This window comes from Trifolium pratense, linkage group LG2 (genome assembly GCF_020283565.1).
Source record: "Trifolium pratense cultivar HEN17-A07 linkage group LG2, ARS_RC_1.1, whole genome shotgun sequence".
NCBI lineage: Eukaryota > Viridiplantae > Streptophyta > Magnoliopsida > Fabales > Fabaceae > Trifolium > Trifolium pratense.
In genome coordinates this window covers 40,920,493-40,939,973 of record NC_060060.1, presented here as the reverse complement: position 1 = coordinate 40,939,973, position 19,481 = coordinate 40,920,493, and the positions used below count along the sequence as shown (strand labels likewise).

The following is a 19,481-nucleotide window of genomic DNA, read 5'->3' as shown; positions in this document are numbered from 1 at the left end:
GCATTTTGTACTACTTTACAAATTTAAGCAAAACAAGGTCTATCAAGTCGATCAGTTAGCAAAACATATTGTAATTTAACATATATTCGAATGGGTGGTAGGGTTTCGGGTGTGGGTTTGAGTGATCCCAAACCCACACGTGGTACCGGGTGTCACCCGATCCCAAACCTACTCAACTCGGGTTTCGCCCGTTGACTTGAGTTTCAGTTCGGGTGGGTCTCTCGAGCTCTCTTCATTGTTGGTCACCTCTGACGCTCGGATTCGGACCTCCATCTCAGAGCAATTCTTCCATCGATCTACCACTGTGATTTCTCTATCCTTTCTTTTATCTTCAAATAATTCTGAATTCTGTGGAGATAGGAGTATAAATGGAGGTATTAAGTGGTGCTACTTTTGTTTTGTTTTATTTTTTACGGTTTAAGTGGTACTAATTTAGAAGAGAGCAAACGGGCATATATATATATGAGTGGGAGATTTTAGGTGGAAGCCTTTATTTTTACCTTTGTTCAAATGATTCTTATAATTTCCTATGATAATAAAGATAACTATAATGTATTTTGCAGGCAATTTTAATATAATTTGCTCAATGTCCTTGTTGAATATGTTGTTGTGTTGTTGAGGTTTGTTTGAAGTCTCACATTGTTGTTCTGACTGTTGAATGTATAAATATATGCAAGCAACCTCACCCTATGAACTACCTTTTAGAATGAGATTCAAACATATTTAATTTGGTATCAGAAACCGGGTTAAAAAACTAAGTAATGTAGTCATTTGACCTCATCCTATGAAGTAACTTTTGGGGAAGACATACAAGCATGTAATCCCAAAACATGCAGCTAGATTAAAAAAAAATCCAAACTATTATTTTCACTTCCTTTTTTCATTTCACGTTACCCTTTCATATGATACATGAGTTTTTGTCACTCAAAAATGTTGAATCATCATACATTGAAACAGCGAACATGTAGTGTTGCTTGCTCATTATCACAAACAGCCACAACCTTATAATCTTTATCTTTAACTATGGCATGAGGCCAACAATATTGAGATATGCAGAATCAATTGCCACACATGCATGCTGCCTAGAAAGAAAAGATAGGAGGCTTAATTTGAGCTTGAGCATAGAAAAAAATTCCTTGACCCCAAATTCTTCAATTTCTCACTTGCCTTCAAACCTGCACCATCTCAATATATAACTGTCTCATGGAAACAAAAACAAAACAAAAAAAAACACCAAAAAAAATGAGAAAAAAAATCACATTTCATGGTGATGAATGTGACAAATTAATTAATTGGCATAGAACATTTCTGTATACTATAATATATACATGATGCATGTGACAAATTAATTAATTGAATCCATGTTGTCATCATCAATATCATCAATCTAATTATACAGAAAAAAAAAAGTTGAATCACATGGGGAGATTAGATTAATTATTCAGGAATATGCAACAACTAAAAAGGGGAATCAATCTCTAATGAAAAAAAGATTAATCTTACTTTGGAGAGTGTAAGGTGAATAGTGAAGTTCATAACGATTTGGATCAGTTTCTTTCAATAATGGTCTTCTCTTCTCCTTATCATAAGTTATCAATGCTACTTTGACTAAATCACCAACAGTATTTTCAGGAGACATAAGCACTTGTATTGCGCCCAAAGTATTCTCAATAGTGACATTAAGTAGAAGTTTCGATGGTCGAAGAGGAGAATCACTAGTTTCCATTGTTTGTAATGGAAATTTGTGGGTCTGAGGAGTAGAAATGGTACCACCCATTAGGATTTTCGACAGAGACAAGAGGGTTTTTTTTACTCGAATTTTAACGATGTTGTTTGTATTTTGTTGTGTTTTTTTTTTTAACCTTTTGAAGATGTTGTTTGGGTTTTTTGAAAGGGAAAGGGTGAAGTTTGAGTGTGTGGGGCTTAAATGGGTGAAGGAAGGAAGCTTCTTGGAAGGTGCAAGAGTTTAACTTATGTTTACATTTTTGAGAGGTTGGTTTTGAGACAGAGCACCATGATACAGAGAAACAAACCTTTGTGGTATCCTGAATTTTCTAGTATTAGCCTCGTCAATCAATATACCAAAAACATTGCAATTTTGATGTTCATAGTATTTTTGTTTGGTATAATGTTATTGAAGTTAAACACTCAATAATGTCCTCATACATTGATTGTGAAAAATATTGCTTATTTGATCCGTTAAAAAATAAGGGATTTGATTGAAAATTGATGGTGAGATTGGACAACCTTTTGTTATCAATTTTATTTTCCAATATAAAAAATACAAAAATATCAATTTAATTTTCAAATATAAAAAATATTATTTTTATATCTCTTCGGTAGAGTTTTGTTTATGTAATGTACTATCTTGTTCTGTCTTATGTTGTTTTGTCAGGTACTTACTGTTTTGCGAATCAAACGCGCCCATATATGTCTAGTCTAGCACTCTAGTCTAACATTATTTTTGCTATTAGAAACCCTTTTTTTTTATTAAATACTAAATATTTATTGTAATAAATGTATTTATTGTTTAGGAAAAAAATTGTGATAATGTTGTGATATGAATTAAGAATGTTTTGGTGTTAATATTTTTTTGACTAAAATAACGTTCATGCCATATTAAATTTGCCAAAAATAGTATTAATTGAATTGAGTTAAGAAAATGCTAAAATATTTCAGAAAAATACATTTAAATCGTAATAATTGAATTGGGTTCATCATTTTATTAAGGTAAATGCTGACTAAAGTTTTTCTTTTATAAGATTTGCTAAAGTCTTAAAAACATGCAAGTTATATTATCATTTTTTTTTATATAATATATATTAGGGGGGTAAAATTCTGCATTTTAAAATAGGGGAATAAAATTCCGCATTTTTCAAAACAGGGGGTAAAACTGTATTTAAGCCTATATATTACTACAATTGAGTCAATGGCAGGGGCTCTGTTTCATCAACTGAAAATGGCCAAGCTTATCTAACAAAAGGGTGGCCTATAAAAAGGAAAAAATTATTTTGGTTTCTAAGTATATCAGTTTATCTTATCTCAAACCTCTCCTATAAAAAGTTTTTAATCTAATAAATCTTTCAGATTAGGTTATTACTATTAAACATTGTTTTAGAGAAGCCAACTCGTGTGCGGATTTACCGGCCAAAAAGGAATTTAATGCTCCTTTTTCCCAATGTTCATCTGGTTTTGGATTGTGAGGTTATAATTATATTATCTCTCTTTAATTTGTTAATTTAACATTTGTCTTATTAAAAAAGGAGGACTTGTCACAATAAACCTCGATCTATTAAAAAATATTATAAATTTTTTTTATCTATTTATTTTGACTCAAAGAAACTGTCAACTAATTTAGTGGCTAAAATTTTAATTTTTATAAGATGAATTAGTAAAATATTTGACGTTCAAATTCTGGCTATTGCATATAAAGTGTGATGTCCCTACCAAATACCAATTAAATTATGTTAACGGAAAAGGAACTACTAAATTTACTGAAATTATTACAAAACTTAATCAAGTGTGTCTTTTTGTTAATAATTTTAGCAAGAAAAAATTATCTTCTTCATTCATCTGAGATGGATGATTTTCGATATTTTTAAACCTAAAATCACCATTTTGCATCGTTTTTCTCCCAAACGTAATTCATATCAAATACTCTTCAATACAGGGATGAACAAAAAAAAAATTAAAAAAGAACATAATGACTAGACCAATAAATAACTAACCTAGCTAAAATATGAAAAACCACAATTGCTTAAATGTTTAATAAACATAACCTCAAAGTAGAAAAATAAAGACAACAAAACTCTAATTTGAGACACCAAACAGAAAAATGTCTTTATTTAGTGTTGAAAACTATACAATTGTATAAACTAACCAATATAAGATTTAGTGTTTTTTTTTTTTTCCATTCACACATACTAATATACTCTACTATTCAATGTGGATCACCGGTACTATTGTACTAGTGTTTCTCTTTTCAATTCACACACATCGGTATCTTTTATGTTCCAACAATAATGTTGTTGGATATAGCCTTTCTTAAATTGGGAGAATCGTCTGACCTGATTGTTGAGATAAATATTTTTTCCTAGAATAAATGTCATAATAATTTTGAGAAATGAAATTCTTATGCACACAAATATACAAATATCATTGTTAATATGTATTTTTGCCAACAATCTAATCACTATATACATGTACCCAAAAAAACCACTATATACAAAATTACAAATATCATTGCTACATATTCTTTTTGCCAACAATCTAATTACTATTGAAGGGAAATTGTTCCCAAATGCCCTCATACTGATTTTACATTTTGAAGAAATAAAAAATTATAAATCAATTAGAAAAGATGGGGAGATGAATTGAAATTTGAAAGGCAACAGATAAAAAATGGTTGCATTTCTATCTATATCATAGGTGTGAAGTAGCCCATAATGTTATGGGGTACTTGATCCACTGTCATGGCGAGCACACCAGAATATTCCAAAGCCTCTGAGCTCTTCTTACAATTTTGTTAATTTTCCGGACAATAAAAGAAGGGAGTAACATTGGAGGAGGATTTGCAGAGCTATGTTTTGCTAAATCATTGCTTGTAGATTCACCATTACTCTTCCTCAGATAAAAACTTCTACTATTTACATCCCCAATTACTTCTGATTTATCCAAACCTTAGAAGAAGAAAAACAAAATGTAATCAACCATCATATTTCAACACAAAATAATGACACAGTGTATAAAAGTATTACGTGTATGTTTGGTATCACAGTGAGTATGTCAGAATTACAGTAATTTGCCGTGATTTTGTAGAAGCTTAATAGTGTATTAGTTTTTGAAAAATTACGGTGAATCACCATGATTCTGACATACTCACTGCGATAGGATCATAGGTTACATGGTGTACCTTGGAGACTGAAATAAGAAAGATACAATTGAAATGAAGATGGGACATTAGAATCATCGATCTTAGGACTCCTTCCTTCTTCCCTATATTTATGAAGAACATGTCTTATTGTATCATCAACTGTGGACCCCAATTTAACCATAGTTCGGACAGGTCCTGTACTTCCTTCAACCGTAACATTAACAACCACCTTAGCTTCCTTGTCGTACCCCTTCATCTAATTAATCCAATGGAAAGAAAAACATCAATACTACGTGATTTCTTAATTTATTATTACAGAGAACTTCAAGCGTGTAAATTAGAATACGTAATCAAGTAATTAATTATAAAGCATGCTTTCTACGTCAATACACCTAATATTTAAATCTTCATTTCCGTGTTACGTAACCTGGATGATACAAAAAGTACAAAATAGTTTACCAAAAAAAAAAGGTAGTGCAAAATAAAATAAAAAACCTTTGATTCACATCACAAAAATAAATAAACATAATAATGGTCTTCTACTAGTAGATAAAAAAAACATATACTTAAATTAATATATTGGTCTGTCCAATAAAATTGTGAGATCAAACCGAAAACAAAATTATTTTTTGCCTAAAAAAACAAATATATACTTAAATTATTTTTTATCACCCCTGTTTTTCTCCTAACCTAATGTCATCATTCACCAAACAAATGAAAATTATATTTTTTTTTTGGTAATAGGGAGGGCCTAAGCCCCAATGAAAATTATATTTTAAATTTGAAGATGATGTAACTTTTTATATTTCATCATTTTAAATTAATTTTACCAAATTACTGTATATAAAAATCTATGTAGAAATTGGAATTTGAATATCTGACACTCCCTTTATTTATATGTTAAGAGTTAATTGTAGCCACTAAACTAGTCGGAAAAAAAATGTTGGTCCAAAGTTGTAAGAATCTTTTGAGTTTGGGAATGCATCAGCATCATAAAATAAAGTTATACCAAACTTCATTTGCTGTTTCACGCAATCTCTACTTTCCATTCCCTCAATTAACAAACTCAGCGTAGAAACGTGTAATAAATAATAAGCATACAAAATTCGTAAAAATTAAGCAAAAATATTGATTTGAAAATTCAAACTAATCACCTTGTTCTAACTTGAACAAATTAATCATTAATGATATAAAAACATGAATTAGTAGTGTTGAGAGTGTAGTTAAGAAACTAACCTCATTAGAGTAAATCTTTGGAGAAGTTGGAAACAGAGAAGGTGAAGAAACAAAAGCATGTGAAAACGTTTGAGGTCGGAAAAGTGTTCCATCTCCTTGTTCTCTGTTCATGAAAGAATATTGAGCAACGAGATGAAGATCATCTTCATTATCTCTTGGCGAAATTAGCAGTGGCGCCGAAGAACAACGCTTCAAGATCTTGACTGATTTTGACTTATTATTTTTGTTCCTACGAGGTGACGGTGATGGATGCGGTGGTTTTTTTCTCCGGGATATAATCGCCGCCGCCGCCGGCGATCTTGAGATTTGCGACATGCAATAAGTAAAAGATGAGAAATAAGAGCGGTTGTTTGTAAGTTTGATGAGATGAGATTGAGAATTGGGATTGTAAGTATGGAACTGCACTGCACTCTTCTTCTTCTTCTTATAAAAGCAGAGTGTGAAACTCCACGTATGAAAAGAATAGCAATTTATTTAATCCATAGATTTTTTTTAAAAAAATAAATTAGGATATCCTTATTTTATTTTATTTTGTTACAGTTAGGATATCCTTATGCGGATATTACGTAGTAATAGTTGCAAAAAATATGTTTAAAAATTATCTTCCATCAACAATTATTTTACTCTCAATATCGGAGACATTTTTATTATAATGTTTGAATTTTGAATAAATTTGAAATAATTGTGCGGTCTTGAACTTGAATCCGAATAAAAATGTATAGCCTAATGATATTACTTGATCAAAATCAATGTAGTCGGTAGTTGTCCTCTGCAACACGGTTGTGATGAATGGGAAATTGTAAACACTCTGATGATCAAGTCAGTTTATGCGTGAAGTGAATGTTTTAGAGATCGAAAGTAATATACTTGAGCCTTCTGCAAGAGAATAGTATATATAGTCTCTAGTGCGGAGCCAAAACTATTAATGTCAGGACGAATACGACGTCATTGTCATTAATGGTTGTCATAATAACATCAAATAAGCCAAGATTCACGATAAATGCGAATCATTTTGATGTCGCCCATTACATAAGGCTAGCTTCCTTTGATTGTTGGACATGCATCCAGTTTGGTGTAGCTCGACGCATGAGAGGATGAGTTCCTCAGGTGTTGGGCCAAAGGCCCAGTCCAAAAAACCTAACGATATCGACTTTGTCAGTTGAGTTAACATTCATAGACAATACAAAACACTTATTTAGGTAAACTCAAACTATAAAGACAAATATATAGAGTTGGGTATACAGGTTGAACCGTCCCCGCATAAATCTGCACTTTAAACGAAACGACTTAGTCCGTCAACAAGTTCTAAATAGACCACACTAATAATTATACATCATTATAAATAGGTCACAAAAAGATATGTTTTAAGGTTTTTCTAAACAATCCGTTCATAATTTGGTGGTATTTACACACCAATCAATGAAAACAAGTCATATGAATATGAAATAAAAGTTGATTACAACATGCAAATCTACTTGTGTGGTTTGTTCTCATTCGTTGATGGGTAGATACATCCAAATTATAAAGGGATAGAATAAGTCTTACCATATTCTATTTAATAGAGAAAACATGTTTATCGTAAAAGTGATATCTATCAAATACTCAATTTTGTCTTCCTTCCTCTAATGATGTCTTCTAATGGATGTCTAGTAAGTACTGATGCTTTAAAAAATAACTAGACGGCCGCCCGTGCGTTGCACGGGTTCGCCGGAACGTGATTTATATACCAATCATGGTTGCTATGTGCCGAGGTAATTAGTCATAAGCATATGCAAATTCCTTAAGGGGGCATCATTTATATACCAATCATGGATGCTATTAGCCGAAAAAGTTAGTCATGAACATGCGAAAATTATCAAAGGGGGACATCATTTACGTCGCAATTGAAATAGTATCATGTCACAATTAAAACAAAGTAAATGAAGTACAGATTCATATCAGAAAACAACAAAAACAAATTAAAGGTAAATTGGATGCGAAAATTATCAAAGGGGGACATCATCTACGTCGCAAATGAAATAGTATCATGTCGCAATTAAAACAAAGTAAATGAAGTAAAGATTCATACCAGAAAACAACAAAAACAAATTAAAGGTCAATTGGATAGCAAAATATGACTCCCAAACAATAGCTTCTTGTGAACAATTGTTGTCGACTATCTTTCCTTTCATAAGTGGATGACTCGGTCATATCGAATTTTATAGTAGAGCCTTCAAAGACCCGTGAATCACCCTATTGGTAGATGGCTCAGTCACATCGAATTTTATAGTTGAGCTTTCAATGACCCGTGGCATTAATAAAATTTAATAGAAAGATTCAAACTTCAACCTCTACTTATAGAAAGGTTTATGACTTTTTCGAGATACTTCAACCTCCGAGTATTGATAGAGAGATTCATAATTTTTACGCCCTGCTTATAAAAAGGTCTACAATTTTTTAGGTAAAAATTATCAACACCAAACTATCAATGATTATATTGGAGCTTTCAAAGACCCGTGACTGAGCCTTGAAAAAAAATATATAACTTGGAAGGATTTTCAAACTTTAAGGTTGAACAAAATTGTAGCCATTTTTCCATGGATATTCTTATAATAATATTGTGTCATTAATTCCATGTGAAAGTTGTATCATATTTTGAAATTCTCATCCAGCAAAAATTAAAAGAAAATTGACAAAATTGATAATTCATAAGTGGCTTTTAACCAAAGACACAATGAATTTAAAAAATGAATCTTTACTTATATGATCCACTATTTATATCCACACATCAGACTCATTATGAAAATCGGTTTCAATAGTCAATCCTTATGCAAAGATAAAGCTCCTTCTAAATAAACTACCAATATCTCTTCAAAGCCACAACTTCACTTGCTAACATTCTCATTTACACTAATTAAACTACCACCTAATACAGACTCAAAGCATACGAAAGCACCTATAATTTATTTCCTTTATTCAGCAGCACCACTTGTAGCTCCAATTGGTGAAGCAAATTCTGGCCAAATTTATGCAGACTTCACCTTTGTTATGCTTGCCATTACACTCAATTGAGTCACATCTCCAACAACAGTTACTTTCTTTGCTGCAAAGTCTATGCTTGGATGACAACTAATTTCATCTTCATAATATCTCCATCCACTAAAAATTTGAGCCAACCTATTAAAGTAGGAATCTTTCAACATAATTTGAGCCACCAACATTCACAGAGTTTGCAATCTAATAAAGATTGAACGCATTGTGAGATATGAGATCTTGGACTGCACATTGGTTGAAACATATCAATCTCTCCAAGTTCAAAACTTCATACTTATCCCTAATTTAAGTTGTTGAGAACTTTTTTTTTACTTAGTATCATAAGCAAAGATTGAAGCAATTAAGTAATGTATATTAAAGCATTCAAAATTACAACAAAGCATGTCATATCTCTGTTTCCAAAGCCAGCCATCTAAAGCAAGAAAGATAAGAGTCCGACTTTTTTTCTTTCTTTCCTGGATTGGGTTTTATAACAGTCATTTAATTATGTGAGATAGGATGCCATATGGGAAATGAAGGGTTAGACGAAGATGGTATTGAGATAGGATAGACAAAACACAGAGGAGATGAATAGAAAAGAAAATTAGAAGAGTGGTGTATTTGATCAATGAGAAAATATGTGTGGATTAGTGAAGGAGTTATGCAAAAATACAGGGTTGGATACTCAAGACTTCCTAAAAAGTAGCAATGATGATGTAGTCATCCCTATAAAATAGTAATAACCATAAATACCTATCCCCCCTCCCCTACAAAGTAGCAATTATGATTCACCAACATGGGTTCCAAATTTATCTGCATACGTAAAAAAGGAATAAAAAGTTGCTTATAAAAAAAATAAAAATAAAAAGGAGTTTAGTTGCTTAATTAGTGTGTTTCTAATTGGACATTGCTATCTACTTAATACTGTTTCACATTTGTTTAAACACCAACTAATAAGATCAAAACTCTATTTAAACACCAACTAACCAACATAATATTATGTAACCAATACGTGTGATTGGGTAGAGAATCTTAAAAATAGTTTCTAACCTCGGTAGATTCAATGAGATCCTCAATAGTCATCTTTGGGGTCTACAGCAAATCATCGACGACACTATGCATCACTGGTCCGATCATTTGATTAACCACTTGACTCAACTACACATTAGCAACATTCATCATTTATTTAAGAAAATAGACAATGAAGCACCAAAGAGTAGCTAAAGGAAATTCAAGCAACCAGCATAGAAGAATCACCTTTCTAAGTTTCTATATAATTAGATACCTCAGGAATCTGAGCATTCAACAACAATTCTGATCCATAAAAAGAATTTGAAATTTACATAGCACATACTCAAATGGAAACAAAAAAATAAACCACCAGAGCTATATTTCAAACAATAGGTGAAAAGGAAGTATTTTCCTACTAAGGTACTTCTTAAGCTTGCATAGTTGTATTATGATTACCATAGGTAGGGATGAATCATGAGTATATCCAAGAATTTCTGCATATTTAGAGCAAAATCATCCCACAAAGTGCAATGCACCCTATTACCTCTACACTAAGAACGATGAAGGTGGATAAGTATATGCAGATAATTATGGAATAAAGATGCACAAAACCTTGTAACACATATAAACTCCTGCATGTTCAGCTGCATTGCCAACTATTGGTAGCAAGATTATGCTGAGGAAGCTGACAGTAGTATAGGAAACACATACTCCATAGAATTCCCAGTAGCTCAAGATGATGATCATGATGCTAACCTCAAACTCAAAATTCTGCACCTGACCCTGAACTTCAAACGCGTCTGCAGGATTCATTACAGCTCCATAATTCATAATATTGGTGTCGGAACGACCGGAATTTCGTTAGCTAACCATAGAGACAAACCACACTAAATTCGGAGTTATAGAGAAAGAGCAGTTACCGTTTTAGTGAGCCCCTGTCCAGAATAAACTCAAATTTCATGTTACTCACTCTTGTCCCATGATGGATTCAAGAAATCACATATCAAAACCTACACACAAAAAAAAACTACAAAATAATCCAAAATATTGCAGAGTTCAATTTAACTTATGTATTGTTTAAGTCATTAATTAATTCAATTCAAGAGTTTTCCTAATTAATCCTAAATCCCTAAGTTAACATGCATAATTGAATTTGGGGAAAACTATTAAAGCTACTCTATTAAAGTGAGTTTTTCCTAAAGGAACCCACCTGAATGAGATTAACTCAGAAACTTTAAGAAATGAGCTACTCCATAGAATTCCCAGTAGCTCAAGATGATGATCATGATGCTAACCTCAATCCCAAAATTCTGCACCTGACCCTGAACTTCAAACGCGTCTGCAGGATTCATTACAGCTCCATAATTCATAATATTGGCGTCGGAACGACCGGAATTTCGTTAGCTAACCATAGAGACAAACCACACTAAATTCGGAGTTATAGAGAAAGAGCAGTTACCGTTTTAGTGAGCCCCTGTCCAGAATACGGGTTTCACATACTTCCTCCAATTCCCAATTTCTATTATACCACAAAATCACTTGTGAGTTTGAAAACCCATATAGGGAAATCAATGGCAGAACTGGATCTTTGTAGAAATCATAAAACAAAACCATAAAAATCAATAGTATTAACCAAAGATCAGAAATAACCAAACTATAGATATTGTCAGTTCATAGAAAGATTAACAAAGTACCTGTTGCAGCTGCAGCAATAAGAGTTATGATTTCTACAAAGTTTATGAGCAAATTGACACAAGGAACCTGTTGTAACAACAAACAATTAAAATTAAAAAAAAAAAAGAAAACAGTTTGAAAGAGAAAAGAGATTTTTCTAGTCAATTGAGTTTATTTACATCCAAAGATCCAATTTCATGGAGGATTTCAAACATGCAAGATCTAAATTTGAGGAATTGAAATTTGGGGGTTAGGGTTGATGATTTTCGGCCTACCTGAGAGGAAGAATAACGTGATTCTGATGACGGCGGCATCACCGGAAGCGGAGAGGACGTTCTGATTCGGAGATCGATTTGTAGGTGGTGGTGGAGGTTGTGGTGGATGCGGTGGTGGAGGAGGAGATGAGGCAGGGAGGAGAGATGAAAGTGATGGTGAGAAAAGAGAGAGCGTACGAGAGAGAGAGAGGGAGAGAAGAGAGAGAAAAAAACATTACAAATGAAAAAAATTTGGGAAAAGAGAAATACGTCATTGGACCCAATGCATGTGTTACATATTGCTTCTAATAAGCAAAGATTTAGGGCTTCCAAGACAGCCTTGTAATCTAGGTGTGTCAAAATCTTATTGGATGATAGAGAAATATGGCAAAGCACAATTGGGTGAAGATTAGGGCTTCAGATTTCCATTGATTTAGGGTTTACAAATCTGCCTTGCCTTTAGTATAATAAGATAAGATACTCCCCATCAGACAAGAGCTAAATGTTAAGGGGAAGTACTAATTCTTTGAAGGTTTCAAGTGCTTAACTACTATAAATTTCTATTACTCTACCAACTAATCATAATAGCCCGTCTAGCTCAGTTGGTAGAGCGCAAGGCTCTTAACCTTGTGGTCGTGGGTTCGAGCCCCACGGTGGGCGTTTTTTGCTTTGATTTTTCCCTTATTTTTTGTTCTCCAAACTTAAACAGCGTTGGGCTCATAAGCATAAGGGCTTTTGAGGAGCGGTGGCCCATTGGCTAATTTTTCTATACATTAAAGAACCAAAAAAGTAATTTTTTTTTATAAATTGCCTCTTGTTTTGGTGATTAAAACAATTTGTTAATTCTGTAAGCAAGAAATTCCTTTTTTTTTTTACAAACATTATGTAAGCAATATAGTAAATGGTTTGATTTTCACATTCTTATGTATGAAAAAATTAATTTGAAGGGGAAATTTCATTTTGTCTAATTCACATCTATTCATTGACGGAATTTAGTTATCGTGAAGAATATGCAAGTAATGAATTAATTTTATCTTTAGCATTTTCTTATAAAATTTTGATAAATAATTATACGACTCATGAAAATTAAAAGATAATAAGTAAACTATATAAAGTCCCAAAATTGTGAGATGTTTAGAGCAAACTTCAAAAATTACGAGTATACCAAGTCCGTCCAAAAAAACCAGTTTAAGGGCCTAAGCCCTATGTTTTTTAGGGTTTCGACAAACCAATCTATTAATATGACAACGTTACTCAAAAGAATATAAGTTTTAGTTAAGCACTTAACATGTCACTTTAGGGTGTGTTTGTTTCAAGGTATGAAATTGCATTCCTTGGAATGATATTCCTAGGAATATTATTTCCAGGAATAACATTCCTATTCACGTGTTTGGTTAAAATTTAGATTTCCTGGGAATGTTTTTAAAATTTATATAAAACTAGACCCTTACCCGTGCGATGCACGGGTGTGATGAAATTATTTTTATTTTACAATTGCATAAAACTGAAACATTACATATTATCAAAATAATAATAATAATAATAATAATAAAATAGAGAATCCGAAATTCAAAAGATTTATTTTCTTAGGAGAAGTGGTGTGGCATTGTAAGTGAGTGGTTAAATGAAGAAATATTATTGGTTTAAGGATTATGATTTACTTTACATGAGTAACAAAATGACTATCTAAAATTTATATATACAGGAGTAATATGATATATCTCCGCACAACATATAAATCTATTTCAAAACACACAAAGGATTGGAATATATGTGACAGAATCTAAGTTACACAATTGGCATATAAATAGTGACAGAATTAGAAAAACTCAAATAAAACAAATAAAATTAAAGGGTACATACCTTTTAAAAATATTCCAAAGGGACATATGTGAAGAGCATCAACCTCACAGTTCAGTTCGTTTGAGTAAGAGATGATGACCCAAAGCCTAAAATCAAAAATTATAAAAATAAGTATATCAATAAAAAAAATGAATAAATAAAAAAGTAAAGAAAATGAAAGTAAAACAACTATTACATAATTCAATTAAAAATAAAGTATATATTATTTAATTTGTATCATAATAGAATATAAATACACATATACAGTAACAATTAACTAAACCTATAAATGATGTGCAACACAAAAGTTGAATGTATGATCTGCAAGAAACAAAAAATGTCAAATTCTCTTAATTTTATTTGTTATGCAAAAAGTTAATTTTTGCAAAAAATAAAATAACTACAACAAATCATGGTTTTAGAAAATAACATAAGTATTTATACCTGATGCACAAAAGATGAAGAGGCAAGATAATGGAAAGAGAAATTGCACATTATAAGATATGAAAAAATTTATTCTCACATTCAACCGGAAAAACAAATGGTAATCTTATTAAGCACATGATTGAGCACCAGGGGATGAAAATATTTGTTTCTAACATTCGTAATGGTTAGTTAGGAAAATATGAATAGGATACAAATTAAAACAGTTGTAAGCTATATATTAAAATATTGGTAGAAGAGTCCAAGAGATGAAAATTGAATTGTGACTTAAGAGATGAAAAATATATTACCGTGAGTTACAAAGTTAATTAGTGTGTATTTTTGTATTCTCCTTATTATAATATAGTAAGCAAAAATTATTATATTCACCAAAAAAAGTAAAGGCTAAGTAAAAGCTTGAGTGAGTGTATATTAAAAAGGCATAAGTATATAAATGTAGAATATAAAAAGTATAGAGATGACAATAATAATTATAATAATAACTAATAATAATAATAATAATAATAATAATAATATAGATGATGTGGCTAAATGAAACAATTTGATTGGTCTAAGTGGATTAGGGTTAGGAGAACTATTTAGGAATTATATATATAGATAAAAAATTAAAAAAATAAAAATGCAAATAAATGTGAGTGGTAGTGGGAAGTTATGAGAAGTTATAGGAAGTTGAGTTTTATTCCCATGAGAATGTTATATTCCCACCCTATTAGCATGGGAATAACAAGTGTAGAAGTTATGTGTAATTATTGAAACAAACATAGTAATGTTACATTTCAGATCTCATATTCCCAGGAATAACATTACAAACCTTGAAACAAACACACCCTTAGGAATATAAAAAAATAAAATTTTAAAATTACTCATAAATAATTTACAAATTACTCATAAATAAAAATTTAAAATATAGCATTACACACGTGTCAAACAAAGAGTGGAAGTGCGTATATTGGTTCGAAACCACACACACAAACATTAAACGGTTGAAGTTCCCTCCAAAAGGCGCATGTTAGCAAGCTACCTCTCCGACGACGATTCCCAAATCATGGCTTCAACACCGTCGCCTCCAATGTCGCCGCCGGTAAACGCAGGTCGCATTCGAACCTTAAAAGAAGGTTCTGGAAAAACAGGTCCCGTCGTGTACTGGATGTTCAGAGATCAACGGTTGAAAGACAATTGGGCTCTCATCCACGCCGTTCATCAAGCCAACAAATCCAATGTTCCCGTTGCCGTTGTTTTCAATCTCTTCGATCACTTTCTCGGTGCAAAGTCTCGTCAATTAGGGTTTATGCTTAAGGGTTTGCGTCAATTGTGTCACCAACTTCAATACACGCTTCAAATACCCTTTTTCTTGTTTCAGGTATATAGCTCTATTTGTCTGTAGTATGTGTTTGTTTGATTTTGCAGTGAAAAAATTGATTTTGTTAAATTAATTTTAGTTATAAGTGATATATGGAAAATTGAGTTGAACAATAAGCTGATTATGAAAATCACGTTTGGAGTAAAAAGCTACAATTCATAGCTTTATTAAGTTAGAATCAAACAACCACTTGGGTTGGTCCGATGGTATTGGCTTGGGACCTGGGAGTGTGCTCCTCCTTAAGGTCTCAGGTTCGATTCTCTCTTGTGCCAATTTGGGTGGTCTAATTTAGTTTCTTAAAAAAAATTCTGGATGCAAAATCGATTCTCCTGAAAAAACCAAAACATGTCAAAATCAATTCTACACGTCTGGAATCAATTTTGACACATCCAAATGGAACCATAGATTTCGATTTGTCTTCAAAATTCAAATATGTTGTATTGCAATTTTTATTATTTTCTATATGATAGGGTGAGGCAGAGGAAACTGTATCGAAATTTGTTAGAGAATGTGGAGCTTCACTTTTGGTGACAGACATGTCACCTTTAAGAGAAGTGAAGAAATGCAAAGCTGAGATTTGTGAGAGGGTTAGCGATTTGGTTACAGTTCATGAAGTTGATGCTCACAACATTGTGCCTCTTTGGGTAGCTTCTGAGAAATTGGAGTACAGTGCTAGAACAATAAGGGGAAAGATAAACAAAAAGCTTTCTGATTATCTTGTTGATTTTCCGAATGTTGAATCACCAACTATGAAATGGGGTAGCACCGAGGATCACGCCATAGACTGGGATGAAATCATTGCTCAAGTGTTAAGGTTATTGAAGTTATACAATTATTTTCGCTTTGAGTTTATTTTATCTTTTGTTATAGAAATAGCTTATATGAATATTTATATTATAAGTGCTTCATTAAGCTGTTTATCCAAACCGGGCCTTAATCATGTGGGTATATATGTATATCTGTTAATGAATTTTTTTTTTTTTTAAACTAGGAGTGGAGCTGAGGTTCCTGAAGTTAATTGGTGTGAGCCTGGAGAAAGTGCTGCTATGGAAGTATTGATGGGAAGTAAAAATGGATTCTTGACTAAAAGGTTGGGAAGTTATTCCACAGATCGCAATAACCCTTGTAAACCAACCGCACTTTCTGGTTTATCTCCCTATTTGCATTTTGGACAGATATCTGCTCAAAGATGCGCGTTAGAAGCTCGTAAACTACGAGCTTCATATCCTCAAGTAATGCTGTTTTACTTGACATATATGCTGTTTCTGTTGTTTGATTTTGTTTTTCCTAAAAATATAGCGATTAAAGATCTTATCTTGGACTTAACTTTTTCTGTTCTTTGATGTTGGTGTAAAGGCGGTTGATACTTTCTTGGAGGAGTTGATTGTGCGGAGAGAACTTGCCGATAACTTTTGCTACTATCAGCCTCATTATGATTCATTACAAGGAGCATGGGAATGGGCTCGTAAGACCTTACTCGATCACGCGTCTGATAAGCGACAACATAATTACACGTGAGTCACTTTTTTATTTGTTTTATATCTCAATGTTTACTTGTAATAAGCTCATGTGATTTTTGTTTTTACAGGAGGGAGCAATTGGAGAAGGCACAAACTGCTGATCCTGTAAGCTAATCTTTCATGGATAATAATCATTTCTCATATTAAAACTACATGGGCCCCCTCAAGCACAAAACTTATTAATGCCTTTCATATTCTTTTGGGGTAAATATCAGCTCTGGAATGCTTCTCAACTGGAGATGGTTCACTATGGGAAAATGCATGGTTTTATGAGGTAAGTAACTTCTTTTTGATAAATTATTGTCTCCTTTCTGTTGCTTTCTGAAGAATCTTGTACTGCAAATTCTAATTGTCAGTTTATTCCATATGTCATGTTATTATGCAATAATAAGTATCAACCAAAACAGTTTATTCCCCCTTACAGTTCTGATTGGTCTTCATAGGATCTATTTTTCTAGTGAGAAACCCACCATCCTCATTTTCACAGGGAAAAATAACAACTTAGACTACAAGGAATCTGTGATTTCCCAAGGCATGAGACTAGCCTGTCAATAATATGAATATCCTGTTGATAAAGTGATTCCGTTCCACCAGCCTAACTTTTTCGTGTGTGTGGAGTGGGATAGATAAATAACACGAGCGTTTTCTTACATTACAATAGTCTACAATATCGAAGAACAGTAATGTTTTATTATTATGCATGACGCTATATAATATCTTGGCAGAGGCACACCATATCTCTTGTAAATTGAATATACAAATAGCTTCTAATGGTTGCAACTTATAAATATGTTTTCTCAATTAGAAATTTTCTTGTACAGAATGTATTGGGCGAAGAAGATACTTGAATGGACAAGAGGACCTGAGGAAGCACTTGAGATATGTATATATTTAAATGATAAGGTATATGCTAACCCTTAGTCAATATAGAAGATATCTAAAATTACTAATGCAGTTTTCATGAGATGAAGTTTTTTTTTTTCTTAAATGACAATTTCACCTGACTGCAGTATGAAATGGATGGGAGGGATCCAAGTGGTTATGTTGGCTGTATGTGGTCTATATGTGGGGTACACGATCAGGTTCGCCTACTTCATTCTTGTTTGCTACAACAATTTGATTTGAGTATCAAGGAAAAATGAAGTTTAGTTTGGCTATAGTGCTTTTGATGCCTTTACCTAGGCTGTGGTAGTTTCATTTCATGTGGAACTGATTTAGGCTTTCCTTCTAATTTCATTACAAGCTATTGAACTGTAAAATTTTGTGTTGCAAAGATAGTGTATAAGAATCAAGTAGTGTAAATTTTCATGAAGATTTCTCAATTTTTGGCATTTGTGTTTCGATTCATTTCAGGGTTGGCGAGAGCGTCCCATTTTTGGGAAAATTCGATACATGAATTATGAAGGGTGCAAAAGAAAATTTGATGTTGACAGATACATTGCATATGTTAATAAATTAGTTGGCGAACTGAGGAAGAGAAAGGCTGAAAATTTGCCGTCACAAAAGGAGAAAGTACTCCGCCATTGTAATCCCGAGGATTGAAGCATGTATACTTCTAGTTTTCTAGGCATCTTTTTTTGTTTAGGTAGAGTAGCCTAGTAATTTGCCTTTGTTTGGCTGATTTAATTTGAAGTAGGACTAGATTTATGTGCCTTGAGTTTTGAATACAATGATGTTTTTCATTAGATGCACACCTTGTAATTCACCGACGAAACTGAGATTGCTTGTGCTCCAACTCGAACAAGTTGGTCACATTGACATTAAAAAGAGGATATGGAACTGTTGAGTGGTTTTTTGTTGTTGTTGGGAGTGCTGTAATTAGACTGCATTTTCTTTGAGGAAGTCTTCAATAGCTAAGTAATATATATTTCAATTAAATATTAAATGTTTTGTAGTGATAGTTTGAAATCAGTTTTTGAGCAAATGTTAGTGGCCTTTATAAAAACACTTTAGCCATTGTGGCACAGTAGACATTCAATACTAGTTAGTAAATGTTGCATGTTTGTTACATATAAAATTGATGGTAGAATCGATAATTTGGTACATATGTGTGTATTAAGAAAATTTTGCTGTGATGGAAAAGATTCGCCCCAGGTTGAGATGGATGGTGGTCTCTAGCAAAATTCTATTATATATGTTTTCAATACAATGTTCCGTTCCTCGCTTTGCAGTTAGATTGTAGAAGTTAAGGGCATGGCAGAAGAAGGAATATGCAACATATTCCTATAATGGACTGAAACAGGTTTTAAATTGGT

The 19,481-nt window shown here is 32.5% G+C and overlaps 3 protein-coding genes, 1 long non-coding RNA gene and 1 other non-coding gene across 23 annotated transcripts; 2 read left to right on the top strand and 3 right to left on the bottom strand.

Annotated features, from left to right (window-relative positions):
• Positions 1-861: 861 nt before the first annotated feature.
• On the bottom strand, positions 862-2,054 carry LOC123908567 (uncharacterized protein At4g22758-like). The gene is made up of 2 exons (XM_045959238.1): positions 1,504-2,054; positions 862-1,175 (listed from the first exon to the last, which is right to left on the bottom strand). Exons 1-2 carry the CDS (start codon positions 1,775-1,777, stop codon positions 1,105-1,107), a joined length of 345 nt encoding a protein of 114 aa, XP_045815194.1. The 5' UTR covers positions 1,778-2,054; the 3' UTR covers positions 862-1,104.
• A 2,149-nt stretch (positions 2,055-4,203) lies between these two features.
• On the bottom strand, positions 4,204-6,544 carry LOC123908420 (uncharacterized protein At4g22758). The gene is made up of 3 exons (XM_045959041.1): positions 6,110-6,544; positions 4,913-5,129; positions 4,204-4,679 (listed from the first exon to the last, which is right to left on the bottom strand). The coding sequence occupies exons 1-3, from the start codon at positions 6,422-6,424 to the stop codon at positions 4,471-4,473; spliced, it is 741 nt and encodes a 246-aa protein (XP_045814997.1). The 5' UTR covers positions 6,425-6,544; the 3' UTR covers positions 4,204-4,470.
• Positions 6,545-8,827: 2,283 nt separating this feature from the next.
• Positions 8,828-12,343, bottom strand: LOC123906028. Of its 19 annotated transcripts, none has more exons than XR_006808676.1 (8): positions 12,082-12,309; positions 11,827-11,893; positions 11,592-11,651; positions 11,343-11,471; positions 11,053-11,142; positions 10,379-10,932; positions 10,172-10,279; positions 8,828-9,934 (listed from the first exon to the last, which is right to left on the bottom strand). It is a non-coding gene; the product is annotated as an uncharacterized LOC123906028 (long non-coding RNA). The 19 variants fall into 19 exon arrangements; XR_006808672.1 differs by having other exon boundaries at positions 8,828-9,366; XR_006808669.1 differs by having other exon boundaries at positions 8,828-9,366; positions 10,172-10,932; positions 12,082-12,343.
• A 304-nt stretch (positions 12,344-12,647) lies between these two features.
• On the top strand, positions 12,648-12,720 carry TRNAK-CUU. Its single transcript has one exon. It is a non-coding gene; the product is annotated as a tRNA-Lys (tRNA).
• Positions 12,721-15,327: 2,607 nt separating this feature from the next.
• LOC123906027 (deoxyribodipyrimidine photo-lyase) lies at positions 15,328-19,068 on the top strand. The gene is made up of 9 exons (XM_045955859.1): positions 15,328-15,706; positions 16,177-16,520; positions 16,698-16,938; positions 17,063-17,220; positions 17,295-17,331; positions 17,442-17,500; positions 18,048-18,129; positions 18,237-18,308; positions 18,580-19,068. The coding sequence occupies exons 1-9, from the start codon at positions 15,353-15,355 to the stop codon at positions 18,766-18,768; spliced, it is 1,536 nt and encodes a 511-aa protein (XP_045811815.1). The 5' UTR covers positions 15,328-15,352; the 3' UTR covers positions 18,769-19,068.
• Positions 19,069-19,481: the final 413 nt, after the last annotated feature.

Excerpts from the sequence above, each read along its gene's own strand:
- LOC123908567 (XM_045959238.1), bottom strand. The coding sequence starts at position 1,777 with ATGGGTGGTACCATTTCTACTCCTCAGACCCACAAATTTCCATTACAA. Across the intron at positions 1,176-1,503 it reads TTCACCTTACACTCTCCAAA|GTTTGAAGGCAAGTGAGAAA; the intron begins GTAAGATTAATC and ends GAGATGGTGCAG.
- LOC123908420 (XM_045959041.1), bottom strand. The coding sequence starts at position 6,424 with ATGTCGCAAATCTCAAGATCGCCGGCGGCGGCGGCGATTATATCCCGG. Across the intron at positions 5,130-6,109 it reads CAAAGATTTACTCTAATGAG|ATGAAGGGGTACGACAAGGA; the intron begins GTTAGTTTCTTA and ends TGGATTAATTAG. Across the intron at positions 4,680-4,912 it reads TTCTTATTTCAGTCTCCAAG|GTTTGGATAAATCAGAAGTA; the intron begins GTACACCATGTA and ends TCTTCTTCTAAG.
- LOC123906027 (XM_045955859.1), top strand. The coding sequence starts at position 15,353 with ATGTTAGCAAGCTACCTCTCCGACGACGATTCCCAAATCATGGCTTCA. Across the intron at positions 17,221-17,294 it reads AAGCGACAACATAATTACAC|GAGGGAGCAATTGGAGAAGG; the intron begins GTGAGTCACTTT and ends TTGTTTTTACAG. Across the intron at positions 18,309-18,579 it reads TATGTGGGGTACACGATCAG|GGTTGGCGAGAGCGTCCCAT; the intron begins GTTCGCCTACTT and ends GATTCATTTCAG.